The following is a 16,448-nucleotide window of genomic DNA, read 5'->3' as shown; positions in this document are numbered from 1 at the left end:
TGCAGTCTCAAAGGACCAAAAATACCACACAAGTAAAGCTTGCGTGAGTAAGTATATAGCTCCTGTCAAGCAGTCCTGTGCCCAGCACAAGCAGCAAATGGCCTCAACTTGCATTGTAAAACCACCAACTGGGGGGCATCCTGGTGGCTCAGGAGGTTAGAGCACCGTGTTCCTAATGCCAAAGGCCACCAGTTTGATTCTCGCATGGGCCAGTGAGCTGCGCCCTCTACAGCTAACACTGAACAACGTCTCTCCCTGGAGCTGGGCTGCCGTGAACAACCGGAGGTCGGTATGAGCTGCTGTGGGCTGCCGAGAGTGGCCAGCAGCCGGCATGAGTGGCCAGCAGCCACGCTGGCAGTCGGTGTGAGTGGCCGGCAGCCAATGAGAGCTGCCGTGAGCTGCTGTGAGTGGCCGGCGACCAACGACTGACTGCCTCAGCGTGGAGCACAAGGCTCATAACACCAGCATGGAATAGGGAGCTGTGTCCTACAACTAGACAGAAAGAATGGCTTAAAAACTGTGGTGGAGGGGGGGTACCAAAAAAAAAGAAGAAACACCAACTGGCCCCAAGTCTGGCCTGGCATAAGTGGCAGCTGGCCTCAGCTCACATCATGGCCTCTCCCAAGCACGTCCAAGCCTGACACGAGCACCAACTGACCACAGATCACTTCGTAGCTCCTACCAGTCAGCCCCAAGACCAGTATAAGAGTCTCCAAACCCAACACACCCAGTGGCTGCCTTCAGACCACACCAGATCCCCTCCCAACCAGTTCCACAACTAACAGCCAATGGATAACCTTGGTTGGCATCAGAGCCCTTCTAAAATGACTTTAAGCTCCAAGGGGTCAGCCCCCACACAATAGCTCATGTGCTGTAGTGGCAGCCAGCCAGTCAGACTGAAGGTAAGCCTCACTCACTGATGTGCCCGCAGCAATCAAAGCCCTACTTAATAGGAGGGCACATGCAACCTACACAGGAAACACTCCTAGAGAATCAGGCTCAGGTGACTGGGAGGACTACAGTACTAGGCCCCAAAGGACACCTTCTACATAAGGCCACTCTTTCAACACTGGGACACACAGTCCTACCTAATACATAGATAGAGAGTCAGCCAAAATGAGGAGACAGATGTCCCAAATGAAAGAACAGCACAAAATTCCAGAAAAAGAACTAAATGAAATGTGTATGAGCAATCTACCAGATAAATAATTCAAAACACTGGTTATAAGGATGTTCATTGTATATAGGAGAAAAATAGATGAATTCAGGGAGAACATCAATAAAGAGATTGAAAGTATAAAAAGAACCAATCAGAACTGAAGAATGCAATAACTGAAATGAAAAACACACTAGAGAGAATTAACAGCACATTAGATGAAGCAGAGGATCGAATGGGTGATCATGAAGACAAGGTAGAGGAAAACACCCAATCAGAACAGCAAAAAGAAAAGAACCAAAAAAAAATGAGGATAGTTTAAGGGACCTCTGGGACAACATCAAGCGTACCAATATTCGTGTCATAGGGGTCCAGAAGGAGAAGAGAGAAAAGAATTGAAAACCTATTTGAAGAAATAATGACTGAAAACTTCCCTAACCTGGCAAATGAAATAGACATACAAGTCCATCAACGGCAGAGAGTTCCAAACAAGATGAATCCAAGGAGGCCCACAACAAGACACATAATTCAAATGCTTAATTAAATGGTTAAACAAAGAATCTTCAAAGCAGCAAGAGAAAAGCAGTTATGTACAAGGAAGCTCCCATAAGACTGCCAGCTGATTTCTCAACAGAAACTTTGCAGGCCAGAAGGGCTTGGCAGGAAATATTCAAAGTTATGAAAAGAAACACCTACAACTAACATTACCCAGCAAGGCTGTCATTTAAAATCAAAGGAGAGAAAGAGTTTCTCAGACAAGCAGAAGCTAAAAGAGTTCACCAATAAAACAGTACAAAAATGTTAAAGGGTTTTCTTTAAGTAAAAAGAAAAGGCCAAAATAAGAAAATATAGGAAAGAAAAAAAACTCACTGACAAAGGTAAACAGTAAAAGTAATGGATCAACGAATTATAAAACTAGTACGAAGGTTAAAAGACAAATATAGGAAGATTATATATAAATACAATAAATAATTTGAAAACTTAAAAGATCAATGAAACCAAGAGCTTGTCCTATGAAAAGATAAACAAAATTGATAAACCTTTAGATAGACTTATTAAGAAAAGGAGAGGACCCAAATAAAGAATATCAGAAATACGAGAAGTGACAATGAACACCACAGAAATACAAAGGATTGTAAGAAAATTCTACAAACAACTATATTGGGCAACATGGAATAAATGGATAAATTCCTAGAAAAATACACTCTTCTAAGACTGAATCAAGAAGAAACAGAAAATCTGAACAGACTACTAGTAATGAAATTGAATCAGTAATCAAAACACAGCCGATAAACAGATGTCTTCACAGGTGAATGCTACCAAACATTCACAGAAGAATTAATACCTATCCTTCTCAACCTATCTCAAAAAATTGAAGAGAAGGGAAAGTTCACAAACTCTCTATGAGGCCAACATTACCCTGATACCCAAACCAAACAAAGACACTATAAAAAAAGGAAATAGGCCAATATATCTGATGAATATAGATGCAAAACTCCTCAACAAAATATTAGCAAATGAAATTCAGCAATACATTAAAAGGATCATACACCATCATCAAGTGTGATTTAGTCCCAGGATACAAGGTTGGTTCAATATCTGCAGCTCAATTAACATGATATACCACATAAACAAAATGAAGGATAAAAATCATATGATGTATTAATAGATGCAGAAAAAGCATCTGACAAAATCCAACATCCACTTACGATAAAAAAAAATTCTCAGCAAAATGGGGCTACAGGGAACGTATCAACATAATAAAGGTTATATATGACAAACCCACAGCTAACATCACACTTAATGGTGAAAAGGTGAAAGCTTTTTCATTAAGATCAGGAACAAGACAAGGATGACTACCACTTTTATTCTATATAGCATTAGAAGTCCTAGACACAGCAATAAGACAAGAGAAAGAAATAAAAGGCATACAAATTGCAAAGGACAAAGTAAAACTCATTATTTGCAGATAACATGATAATATAGAGAGAATCTTAAAGAATCCACCAAAAGACTAATAACTGAATTCAGTAAAGTTGCAAGGGATAAAATTAATGCACACCAATAATGAACTATCAGGAAGAAGAGTTAAGAAAACAATCCCGTTTACAATTGTATCAAAAGAGTAAAATACCTAGCAATAAATTCAACCAAGGAGGCAAATACTTGTACTTGGAAAAATGTAAGACATTGAAGAAAGAAACTGAAGAAGACACAAATAGATGGAACGATGTACCATGCTTATGGATTGGAAGAATTAACATTGTTAAAATGTCTTTCCTACCTAAAGCAACCTACAGATTCAATGCAATCCTGATCAAAATACCAATGGCATTTTTCACAGAACTAGAACAAATAATCCTAAAATTTATATGGAAACACAAAAGACCCCAAATAGCCAAAGCAATCTTGTGAAAGAAGAACAAAGTTGGAGGTATCACACTACTTGATATCAAACTACTACAAGGCTATAGTAATCAAAACAGCGTGGTACTGGCATAAAAACAGACACATAGCTCAATGGAACAGAATAGAGAGCCCAGAAATTAACCCACTTTGTCAACTAATCTATGACAAAAGAGGCAAGAATATACAGTGGGGTAAAGATAGTCTCTTCAATAAATAAGTGTTGGGAAAACTGGAGAGATACATGCAAAAAAACAAAACTAGACCACTTTCTTACACCATATGCAAGAATAAACTCAATGGATTAAAGACTTAAATGTAAGACCCAAAACCATAAAACTCTTAGAAGAAAATGCAGGCAATAAACTCTGACACTGCTCTAGAAAGTTTTTTGATATGTCTCCTAAGGGCAAAGACAACAAAATAAAAAAATAAACAAATGGGACTACATCATGAAAAGCTTTTGCACTACAAAAGAAAACCATCAACAAAACATAAAGATCCCTACTGAATGGGATAACTCATATAGCTCAACATCAAAAAAAAATTCCAAAATTAAAAAATGGGCAGAGGACATGAATAGACATTTCTTCAAAGAAGACATACAGATAGCCAATAGACATATGAAAAGATACTCAACATCACTAAATATAAGGGAAATGCAAATCAAAACCACAATGAGATATCACCTCTCACCTGTGAGAATGGCTATCATCAATAAATCAATAAACAACAAGTGTTGGCGAGGATATGGAAAAAAGGGAACCCTCGTGCACTATTGGTGGGAATGTAAGTTGGTATAGCCACTGTGGAAAACAGTACGGAGGTTCCTCAAAAAGTTAAAATAGAACTACCTTATGACTCAGCAGTTCTACTTCTGGGTACTATCTGAGGAAATCCAAAACATTAATTCAAAAAGATAAATGCACCCCTATGTTCATTGCAGCATCATTTTCAATAGCCAAGATATGGAAGCAATCTAAGTGTCTATCGATGGATGAATGGATAACGATTGGGTGTACAAATATATACAATGGAATATTACCATAAAAAATAATGAAATCTTGCCATTTGCGATGGAGCTGAAGGGTAGTATGTAAAGTGAAATAAGTCAGAGAAAGACAAATACTGTATGATTTCACTTATATGTGGAATCTAAAAACAAACAAAACACTCATAGATACAGAGAACTGATAGTTGTCAGATGGGAGGGGACTTGGGGAATGGGTGAAAAAGGTGAAGGGATTAAGGAGTATAAATTGCCAGTTACAAAAATAGTCACAGGGATATAAAGAACAGCATAGGGAATATAGTCAATAATACTGTAAATAACTGAATGATTTCAGATGAGTACTAGACTTACCAGGGTGATTACTTCATAAGGTATACACATGTCTAATCAGAATGTTGTACACCTGAAACTATATAAAACTGTATGTCAACTGTAATTGAAAAAAGAATGCATTACATGGAAATATAGCACACACAATGTTTAGATGAATAAAATTTTAAAAATCACTTATAATGCCATTACTTTAAAACAATTATTCATCTATTTATTTATACTTTCTAAGAAACATATACTTTTAAAAAAGGAAGAAACATACTGGATCAGAAATAGGATATGCCATTTGATAGTAAACTAGGGTTTACAGTATGAAGTATTAGTAAAACCTAACCTTCAGTCATGATGTAGAGAAGGTCAAACAGTGGGTTTGTAATGAGAAAAAAAATCCATTCATTAAAAGAAAATTGGTAACTCACGCTTTCTGACATTTTCTTAGCCCTGTGATTTCTTCTGATAGGATTGGCTCTATTAGAGCTGTGGGTGAAACGTGCCTGCTTGTTTTTTGCTGAGGCAGATAGTGAGGACATGCACGGGGTGTGCTGCACCCATAAAAATGAAGTCTACTTGCTTATCATGCCACAGTGACTAATGTTTCCAGAAACTGCTCTGTAAATCCCTTTCCTAAAAGAGACTTTGGAGCTCAACTAATTTAGCGGTGCTGTTTAAGAAAAAAGTGGTATTTTGCATTTGTTAAAGTAGACCTGAGGTGACAAGCTCTTTCTTGCCATCTTGGAAAAGGGTAGTTTAGGGAAGCCTTCAATGCACTGCCTGTTAGGAGAGTAATTCTGTTTACCTGCTCATCTACGTGAAATGCACCTGCCAGTCAATATGTTAAAAGTTCCTATTTGTTTAAAGCTGTAAAAAGAAAAGGCATCTCCCACCTTTCTCCCCTACCCCCCACCCCCCCCACACAACCCCTCTTCTGCCATTGAATCTAAATCTCTGGGGATGGAATCCAGGCAGAGTATTATAAACCTTCCTCCAGGTGATTTTTGGGTGGGGCTGTGGTTGAAATCACTTCTCAAGAATGTTTGTTAATTTTTAAGAGGTAGCCTTGTACTTTTAACAAACTTGAGTGATATCTGGTTAAACTTCTCCTGCCTTTTGTTTTAGACCACACCTATCATGTGACAGTTCTGGAGTTTTTTGTTTGTTTTTTCCCCCTTCTTCTGCCTCCCTCCCCCCACCCTCCCGCCCCAGTCTGGTTCAAGCCATTGTTTCTCAGTCTAGTTGTGTAGGACACAGCTCCCTGGCCCATGCTGGTATTATGAGCCTTGCGCTACCCGCCCCCCCCCCCCGCCCCGCCCCGAAGCAGTTGGTCGTCAGCCGTTCACTGGCCCCTGTGGGAATCAAACTGGCAACCTCGGTGTTAGGAGCATGGCGCTCCAACCACCTGAGCCACCAGGCCAGCCCGACAGTTCTGGTTTTAATTGTCACAACAACTAAGAATTGTTACAACATATTTAGCACATTCCCAGGATTGGATGAGTCAGGAAAAGTCGTGCTCTGTACTAGGGCAGCATTCCAGAGATTTCTTCTAGGGTTTATTTACTGGTTGTCAGTGAGGGGTGTGCTTTTCACCAGTGCCCTGAAATGAGTATTTACACAGTGTGCTGTTTTGTTTTTCTTCTTTGTTTTTTTTTTTCTTAAGGAAGGTGCAGCTCACAGTGGCCCATGCAGGGATCGAACCTTCAACCTTGGTGTTTATCAGCACCGTGCTCTAACCAACAGAGCTAACCGGCCACCCCTACACAATGTGCTTTTTAACTGATGCATATAAACAAGGTCGTAAAAGGCTTTTCTGTCCCAGTAGGTACAAAAACTTTGATGGTTCTAGTATTGTAACATGGCCAAACAATAAGGGCCAAAAGAATGAGGAATAGAGTCTATTGGGCTTTATCATTTATTCTGTGACTGTCTCTCTCAGAAGAAGGAAACTTTTTCCAGGTACAAATACTAACGGGTGCTTATCTCACAATGGGTCGGAGTTCTGTTCCTTCTTCATTCCTTAAATTCTCTTCTCTCTATGCCCTTGAATTGTTTAATTTGTTCATCCTTTTAACAAAACTCTGAAAAACAAAAGAATGAGTTAGACTATATGTGTCTACATTGTTGACAACGATTTACTTGGCCTTGTCATTTTAGAGACTTGAATCCTAAAAATAAGTTTTCCCTGTTGAATCCAGATTTCATACTGGATTTTTAATCAGAAAAGTGTAAATCAGAAAAAGAAGACCTGGTTCGCTTCCTACCACCATCAGAAATATTTTCTTGAGAGTATGTACAAATAAGGAAAGTGTTGTTACATTTTTATGTTTTATGTGGAGAAGGATGAGGACACATTACTTGTAAAACTATAGAAGTGCTTGTTGAACTTCAGTGCCTGGCTGAACGGAAGAGTGCTTTGAATGTTTTATTCAAAAGCAAAAGAGCCTTAATACCTAAGTTTTATTACAACAGAATGAAAGAAAATTATTAAAATGTCACTTGATCCAGACAAAGGAAAGGGAAGAGAGACTTTATACAGTTGTTAAAATATCCCTGTTTATATAGGATAATGCAAATAACAACTGTGTCACAAAAGCAGTGGGAAACAGCTGCCTGCTATTTCCAGACAGAGGCAGCATGGGGCTCCACCAAGGGTGTGGCTTTTCTTGTGGTAGTGTGCCTGGGTTACTAAAGGGCTTGCAATCACAGATCTGCCCATACTGGCACAGATGGGGATTAATCTTCACTGGAGTGTGTGCCCCCTAATAGACAATGAGTATGATGTGATGCTTGGGGATGCAAAAATGCTTTTGAAAAAGATAGACTGTTAAACCTCCAGACCATCTGAAAGGCCAGACCAAGCACTTAGCACTAAAGGGACTTGGACTGCTACTGTGTCCAGAACATCTCCTACCCAACGTCATTTAGTCAGTGTTAATTGTTCAGCTTCACTTGTCTCAGAACACAGCTCCTATCTCACTCTCAGAACATTCAGGCCATGTGAGAGAGCTCAGAGAGCCCCAGGAAGAGAAAATGAGGCTGGTGCATGCCTCCTTTATGTGTTAGTCTGCAACACTTTTGTGAGGATGGAGACTGCCACAGGAAATGACACGCTTGCTTACCAAAAACTCTTGGTCCATAAAGTAGGGCTTTTCTGGTGATCCATCATCTGTTTCCAGATTGACAGCAAAACATAGGAAAAGTAAATCCAGCACAGTTTCAAACACAGATAAAAACTTATGGGCCACTAGGTAGGCAAAAAAAGTTACCAATAGCAGTGGGATTGCCCACACTTGGAGCACTCGGTGATAGTTAAATGCCATCAGTCCTCCAAAAACAGTGAAACACACCACTAACACCTGTCAAAACAAGAGTTTGTTGCAAATCTTTATAAACAGGTTGGTTAGAAATTGTAGAAAAGATTGTCAGTTACCATAGTTTCATATACATATGTGTGTGTATGAGCATTTGCGGGTCCCCCATTACACAGAATGCTTGTCAGAAAATTTGGTGCAATGAAATAGAAAGAAGAAAAAAAAGAAAAGCTAAGATACCAAAAAAATCCTAATTAATTTGGAGGGTGGGAACAGTATATGTACTTTCATTCTATCTGTGCCTAGTTTTTCTATTTATGTAGATGTAATGATACCTCACAAACTTGTTATTGTTTTTTCCCTTACCACCAGAATAAGCATCTTCATTTAAAAACTTTTTTACAAATGCCATTTTTACAATGTGCAACAAATCCATTGAGTGGATATACCGTGTTTCCCCCAAAATAATACCTAGCCCGACCATCAGCTCTAGTGCTCCTTTTGGACCAAAAATTAATATAAGACCCAGTCTTATTTTAATTAAGACTGGGTATAATATATCATATCATATCATATCATATATACTACTGGTCTTATTTTAATATAAGCCTCGGTTTAATATAATACAGTGTAATATAATGTAATATAATATAATATAATATAATATAATACCGAGTCTTATGTTAATTTTTGCTCCAAAAAACGCATTAGAGCTCATGGTCCGGCTAGGTTTTCGGGGAAACACAGTAGTGTAGTTTAATACGTGATTTTTTAAAAAAATTTATTGGGGTGACAATTGTTAGTAAAATTACATAGATTTCAGGTGAACAATTCTGTATTACATCATCTATAAATCCCATTTTGTCAGTTCTTCCATCACCATATATTTGATCCCCATTACCCTCATCTCCCACCCACCACCCCCCTTACCCTCTGGTAACCACTAAACTATTGTCTCTGTCTATGAGTTTTTGTTTCTCATTTGTTTGTCTTCTTCTTTTGTTGTTTTTGGTTTATATACCACATATCAGTGAAATCATAAGGTTCTCTGCTTTTTCTGTCTGACTTATTTCGCTTAGCATCATACTCTCAAGATCTATCCATGTTGTCACAAATGTTCCTATATCATCTTTTCTTCCTGCTGAATAGTATTCCATTGTATATATACCACAACTTCTTTATCCATTCATCTATTGAAGGGCAAAATGCTTGTTTCCATGTCTTGGCCACCGTAAACAAAGTTGCAATAAACATTGGAGCACACGTGTCTTTATGGATAAATGTTTTCAGATTTTTTGGGTAGATACCCAGGAGAGGGATTTCTGAGTCATATGGTAATTCTATTCATAATTTTTTGAGGAACCTCCACACTGCCTTCCATAACGGCTGCACTAGTCTGCATTCCCACCAACAGTGTATGAGGGTTCCTTTTTTTCCACAGCCTCTCCAACACTTGTTACTATTTGTCTTGTTGATGATCGCCATTCTGACTGGGGTGAGGTGATATCTCATTGTGGTTTTGATTTGCATTTCTCTGATGATTAGTGATGTTGAGCATTTTTTCATATGTCTATTTGCCATTTGTATGTCCTCTTTGGAGAAATGTCTCTTCAGGTCCTCTGCCCATTTTTCAATTGGGTTGTTTGTTTTTTTGTTGTTGAGTTTCATGAGTTCCTTGTATATTTTGGATATTAGCCCTTATCGGAGGCACTGTTTGCAAAAATCTTCTCCCATTCAGTTGGTGGCCTCTTTATTTTGTCGATGGTTTCTTTTGCTGTGCAGAAGCTTTTAAGTTTCATATAGTCCCATTCGTTTATTTTAGCTTTTACTTCCATTGCCTTTGGAGTCAAATTCATAAAATGCTCTTTGAACCCAAGGTCCATAAGTTTAGTACCTATGTTTTCTTCTATGCAGTTTATTGTGTCAGGTCTTATGCTTAAGTCTTTGATCCATTTTGAATTAATTTTGGTACATGGTGACAGATAGCAGTCCAGTTTCATTCTTTTGCACGTGGCTATCCAATTCTCCCAGCACCATTTATTGAAGAGGCTGTCTTTCCTCCATTGTATGTTTTAGCTTCTTTGTCAAAATTATCTGTCCATATTTATGTGGTTTTATTTCTGGGTTCTCAATTCTATTCCATTGGTCTATGTGTCTGTTTTTCTGCCAATACCATGCTGTTTTGATTATTGTAGCCCTGTAGTACAAGCTAAAGTCAGGGAGTGTGATACCTCCATTATTGTTCTTTTTCTTAAGATTGCTTTGGCTATTCGGGGTCTTTTGTGGTTGCACACAAATCTGATGATTTTTGTTCTATTTCTTTAAAAATGCCATTGGGATTTTGATGGGGATTGCATTAAATCTTTATATTGCTTTGGGTAATATGGCCATTTTAACTATGTTGATTCTTCCAATCCATGAGTACGGAATGTCTTTCCATTTCTTTGTGTCTTCTTCAATTTCTTTTAAAAATGTCTTATAGTTTTCAGCATATAGGTCCTTCACATCCTTGGTTAAGTTTATTCCTAGGTATTTTATTCTTTTTGCTGCCATTGCAAAAGGAATTGTTTTTTGTATTTCTTTTTCTGAGATTTCATTGTTAGTATATAGGAATGCGATGGACTTTTGTACGTTGATTTTGTAGCCAGCAACTTTACTGTATTCGTTGATTGTTTCTAGTAGCTTTTTGGTGGAGACTTTAGTGTTTTCTATATATAGCATCATGTCATCTGCAAAGAGTGATAATTTAACTTCTTCTTTCCCAATTTGGATGCCTTTTATTTCTTTCTCTTGCCTGATTGCTCTGGTGAGGACTTCCAACACTAAGTTGAAAAGCAGAAGTGATAGGGGACAGCCCTGTCATGTTCCTAAACGTAGAGCAAAGGGCTTCAGTTTTTCACCACTAATTATGAGATATGCAGAGGGCTTGTCCTATATGGCCTGTATTATGTTGAAGTATTTTCCTTCCATACCTATTTTATTAAGTGTTTTAATCATAAATGGATACTGCATCTTGTCAAATGCTTTTTCTGCATCAATTGATATAATCATATGATTTTTGTCCTTTATTTTGTTTATGTGATGTATCACATTGATGGATTTTCGTATGTTGAACCATCCTTGTGCCCCGGGGATGAACCCCTCTTGGTCGTGATGAATAATCTTTTTAATGCATTGTTGTATTCTATTTGCTAGAATTTTATTTAGGATTTTTGCATCTGTGTTCATCAGAGATATTGGTCTGTAGTTTTCCTTTGTTGTGCTATCCTTACCAGGTTTTGGTATCGGGGTAATGTTGGCCTCATAAAATGAGTTAGGGAGTACTGTCTCTTCTTCAATTTTTTGGAAGAGTTTGAGTAGGATTGGTGTTAGATCCTCTTTGAAGGTTTGGTAGAATTCACTAGTGAAGCCATCTGGTCCCGGACTTTTGCTTTTCGGAAGGTTTTGGATGACTGATTCAATTTTGTTACTGGTGATTGGTCTGTTTAGATTTTCCAGTTCTTCATGGTTCAGCCTTGGAAGGCTATATGTTTCTAAGAACTTGTCCATTTCTTCTAGGTTATTGAATTTGGTGGCATATAGTCCTTCATAGTATTCTTGGATGATCCTTTGTATTTCTGTGGTGTCCGTGATAACTTCCCCTTTTTCATTTCTGATTTTGTTAATTAGTGTCTTCTCTCTTTTTATCTTAGTGAGTCTAGCCAAGGGTTTGTCAATTTTGTTAATCTTTTCAAAGAACCAGTTCTTTGTCACATTAATTTTTTTATTGTCTTTTTGTTCTCTATTTCTTTTAGTTCTGCTCTAATTTTTGTTATTTCCTTTCTTCTGCTGACCTTGGGTTTCACTTGTTCTTCTTTTTCTAGTTCTTTAAGGTGTAACATGAGGTTATTTATTTGGGATTTTTCTTGTTTCTTGAGATAGGCCTGTAATGAGATAAATTTCCCTCTTAATACTGCTTTCGCTGCACCCCCAAAATTTTGGTAGGATGTGTTTTCATTGTCATTTGTTTCTATGTGTCTTTTGATCTCTCCTCTAATTTCTTCTTTGACCCAGTCGTTCTTTATTTTATTTTATTTTTTTTCAACAGGACTTTATTGGGGAACAGTGTGTACTTCCAGGACTTTTTCCAAATCAAGTTGTTGTCCTTTCAATCTTAGTTGTGGAGGGCGCAGCTCAGCTCCAGGTCCAGTTGCCGTTTGCTGGTTGCAGGGGGCGCAGCCCACCATCCCTTGCGGGAGTCGAACCGGCAACCTTGTAGTTGAGAAGACGCGCTCCAACCAACTGAGCCATCCGGGAGGCAGCTCAGCTCAAGGTGCCGTGTTCAATCTTAGTTGCAGGGGGCGCTGCCCACCATCCCTTGCGGGATTCGAGGAATTGAACTGGCAACCTTGTGGTTGAGAGCCCACTGGCCCATGTGGGAATCAAACCGGCAGCCTTCGGCGTTAGGAGCACGGAGCTCTAACCGCCTGAGCCACCGGGCCGGCCCCCCAGTCGTTCTTTAAAAGTATGTTGTTTAATCTCCATGTATTTATGGGTTTTCCTGTTTTCTTTTTGCAGTTGATATCCAATTTCAAAGCCTTGTGATCAGAGAATATGCTTGGTATGACTTCAATCTTCTTAAATTTGCTGAGGCTGATTTTCTGTCCCAATATATGGTCTATCCTTGAGAATGTTTCATGTACACTAGAAAAGAATGTATAGTCTGAGGTTTTAGGAAGAAGTGCTCTACATATGTCAATTATGTCCATTTCATCTAATGTGTCATTTAGGGCTACTATTTCGTTATTTATTTTCTGTTTGGATGATCTATCCATAGCTGTCAATGATGTATTTAAGTCCCCTAGTATAATTGTGTTTTGGTCAATTTCTCCCTTTAGTTCTGTTAGTAGTTGCTTGGTATATTTCGGTACTCCCTGATTAGGGGCATAAATATTGATGACTATTATGTCTTCTTGTTGTATAGTCCCTTTTACCATTATGAAATGTCCATCTTTGTCTCTTGTTATCTTTTTCACCCTGAAGTCTGTTTCATCTGATATCATTATGGCTACACCTGATTTTCTCTGGGTACCATTTGCTTGGAGTGTCAATTTCCACCCTTTCACTTTGAGTCTATGCTTGTCCTTATAGTTGAGATGTGTCTCTTGGAGACAGCATATGGTTGGGTTTAGTTTTTTGATCCAATCTGCTACTCTGTGCCTTTTTATTGGTGAGTTCGGTCCATTTACATTTAGGGTAAGTATTGATATGTGAGGATTTCCTGTCATTCTATCTTTAGTTTTCTGGTAAGGCTGTGTCTCCATTGTTTCTTTGCCTTTTTGTTGCTGTCTATTATTTCTGTGTGGTGGTATTCTATGATGTTTCCCTCTGTTTCTTCCTTTATTACAGTATATATTTCAGTTCTTGATTTTTTTTGATTGGTTACCCTTAAGTTTATGTAAAAGAAAGTTTGATATTTAGAGTATTCCATTTTCTTCAGCAGGCTTACTTTCTCCATTCCCATATTCCGGTTCAGGCCTTTACTCTCTCCCTTTTTATGTTTTGGTTGCCACAAATTGTCCCTCTTGATGGTGGTTGAATAGCCTCCTTTAGTATTTCTTGTAGTGCAGGTCGTGTATTAGAAAATTCCCTCAGCTTCTTTATGCCTGGAAAGGTCTTTATTCCTCCTGCATATCTAAAGGATATCTTTGCTGGATATATTATTCTTGGCTCATAATTTCTCTCTTTCAATAGTCTGAATATTTGGTTCCACTCCCTCCTGGCTTGTAGAGTTTCTGCTGAAAAATCTGATGTTAATCTAATGGGCTTTCCTTTGTAGGTTACCATCTTCTTTTCCCTGGCTGCCTTGAGGATTCTTTCTTTGTCATTGATTTTAGACAGCTTCAATACAATGTGCCTTGGAGAAGGCCTGTTGGGGTTGAGGTAATTAGGTGTTCTTTTTGCTTCTTGGATTCAAGGATCCAGTTCTGTCCACAAGTTTGGGAAGTTCTCATCAACAATTTGTTTGAATATATTCTCTGTTCCCTTCTCTCTTTCTTCTCCTTCTGCTATGCCCATTATTCTTATATTGCTCTTTTTGATGGAGTCAGAAAGTTGTTGTTGTAGATTTCTTTCATTTCTTTTAAGTCTCAAGTCTCTTTCTTCTTCCATCTGTGTAATTTCCGGGTTTCTATCTTTGATGTCACTGATTCTTTCCTCCATCTGATCAACTCTGCTACCTAAGCTGGTTATTTAATTCTTAATTTCTTCTATTGAGTTCTTAATCTCCAGAAATTCTATTTGGTTCTTTTTTAAAATTTCAATCTCTTTTGTAAAATGCTCATGTTTTTCTTTGATTGTGTTTCTGAGTTCATTAAACTGCCTTTCTGTGTTTTCTTGCATCTCGTTGATTTTTTTTCAGAACTGTAATCTTGAATTCTCTGTCATTTAAGTCACATACTTCCATATCTTTAATTTCCTTTTCTGAGACTTTTCACTTTCTCTCTGAGCTGTTTTGTTGCCTTGGTTATTCATGGCAATTACTAATTTATTATTTCTCTTCCTAGACATCTACAGGAGTGGCTTCTGCAACAGATTGATAGGAAGAGGTCTTTCTTTTGTTTTCTAGTACTTGTTAGTAGAATGTTTTATTTTCTCTTTGACTGCAGCCTTTTTTTTCTCTCTCACACGGTAGTGCTATGTTTTTTCTGCACTATTCCAGCTTCTCACACAATGGGGGTATTCCCTGGGAGACGGGCTTCTCCTCTGTTAATAGTTTGCCTGGGTCACAGGACGCAGTGTCCCTGTGGGTATGCGGAGAGCTTTTGAAGTTCCAAAGCTCTTCCTGCACCAGATTCAGAGCCCGTATGTTTTAGCAGTTCTGTTTACTCCTGCAGGGATCCGCCCAGATAGGTGGGGCCAGGGGCGGGGTGAGTTGTGAGAGGTGGCCCAGAGCAATGGCTGCGACCACCACCACAGCCGGTCCTGCTTCCACAGCTCTCTCCCCTTTGCCAGAACTAGTTGGGCTGTGAATCTGTCTGCGGTCCACAGTTCTCAGAACAGCAAATATTCTGTTCTTTTGATCTGACACTGCTACTGTTCTGTTTCTAGCACCGGGCAGGTGGGGGCGGGGCTAGCTCTGGGAGGGTAGGGAGGGGGCGGCTAGTCTCAGTGCCTAAGGCTTCTGGTCTCGGCTCGGCAGTGAGGGCTTAAACCACCGTTTTCAGCCTTCTTCCCTCACTCTTTTCTCCGAGGTCTCTGTCGTGAGCGTTGGGTTCAGCCATGTTATATGCTGCCCCCTCAGCCCTGTGGGCGATAAGCAGAGCCCTAGCAGTCCGAGTTCCTCCCTCTCCTGCAGCTGCAGTAGTTCCGGGAAGCAGCGAGCTCAGAGCACTGAGCTAGGTCTGCGTCCTGCGCCCGTGCTGCTCCGTCTCTGCACTTCTCCCTTCCCTCCTCTTCCTCCCACTCACGCGAATCTCCCACCTGTAGGTGATTTCGGTAGTGGGCCTCTTCGTCTTGCCTGTCTGCTGTGCAGGGAGTCCTTTGTGGAATTATTGTTGTTCGATTAGTTGTAAATTCCAGGGGAGCTTTACAGAGGCTCATCTCACGCCGCCATTTTGATGACGTCCTGTCAATATGTGATGTTTTTACCCTGGGGACTCTACAGAAGGGCTTTCCAATGCTGGTGTGGAGAGATAATAGTATTATTCCAGGCTTTGAATATATGCAATGATTTTATTTCCAGGAACAGGATTACAGGCCAGGATGTACCTAATCCTTATCAGACAAAATGGAGCCCAACTGGATTCCACATTGCCCTTGGATATCTAAAAGATGGACATGACTTTCTGAATGCTACTTCATTCAAACAAAGACTCACTGGTTTCACATGCTCATTAGAAGATCATTAGCAATTATGTGTTCCTTATGGGACATACAGGAAAATGGATTATTGCCTAAAATAAAAGACAAATCTGTTACAAAGATGAAATGCCATACGAAAAATTTTTGGAACTAGTTATTAGAAGATGCATCACCTATAATCCTACCAAACTAATGTAAACAATGTTATCCATTTAAATACAATTAAAACTTAGATTATTTTGGCTATTTTGAAAAGCATAACCAGTTTGTGCTTCTAGAGCTACTGTCCATGGAAAGTCTCTAGGACCCAGCTGAGCCTCAAAATATATGCACAATTAATACACATCTGTGAAATCCAAGTATGTTATAACTTGCAACTAACAACAGATAACTG

At 39.0% G+C, this 16,448-nt stretch overlaps 1 protein-coding gene across 1 annotated transcript in view; it reads right to left on the bottom strand.

Annotated features, from left to right (window-relative positions):
* Positions 1-6,877: 6,877 nt before the first annotated feature.
* SLC44A3 (solute carrier family 44 member 3) overlaps positions 6,878-16,448 on the bottom strand; it is an 89,208-nt gene continuing 79,637 nt past the window's right edge. The window contains 2 exon segments of the mRNA XM_074318628.1: positions 6,878-6,979; positions 8,021-8,257. Coding sequence (XP_074174729.1) covers positions 6,878-6,979; positions 8,021-8,257 — 339 coding nt within the window.

The sequence above is a fragment of the Rhinolophus sinicus genome, linkage group LG14 (assembly GCF_036562045.2).
Source record: "Rhinolophus sinicus isolate RSC01 linkage group LG14, ASM3656204v1, whole genome shotgun sequence".
NCBI lineage: Eukaryota > Metazoa > Chordata > Mammalia > Chiroptera > Rhinolophidae > Rhinolophus > Rhinolophus sinicus.
This window is presented reverse-complemented; position numbering and strand designations above follow the sequence as displayed.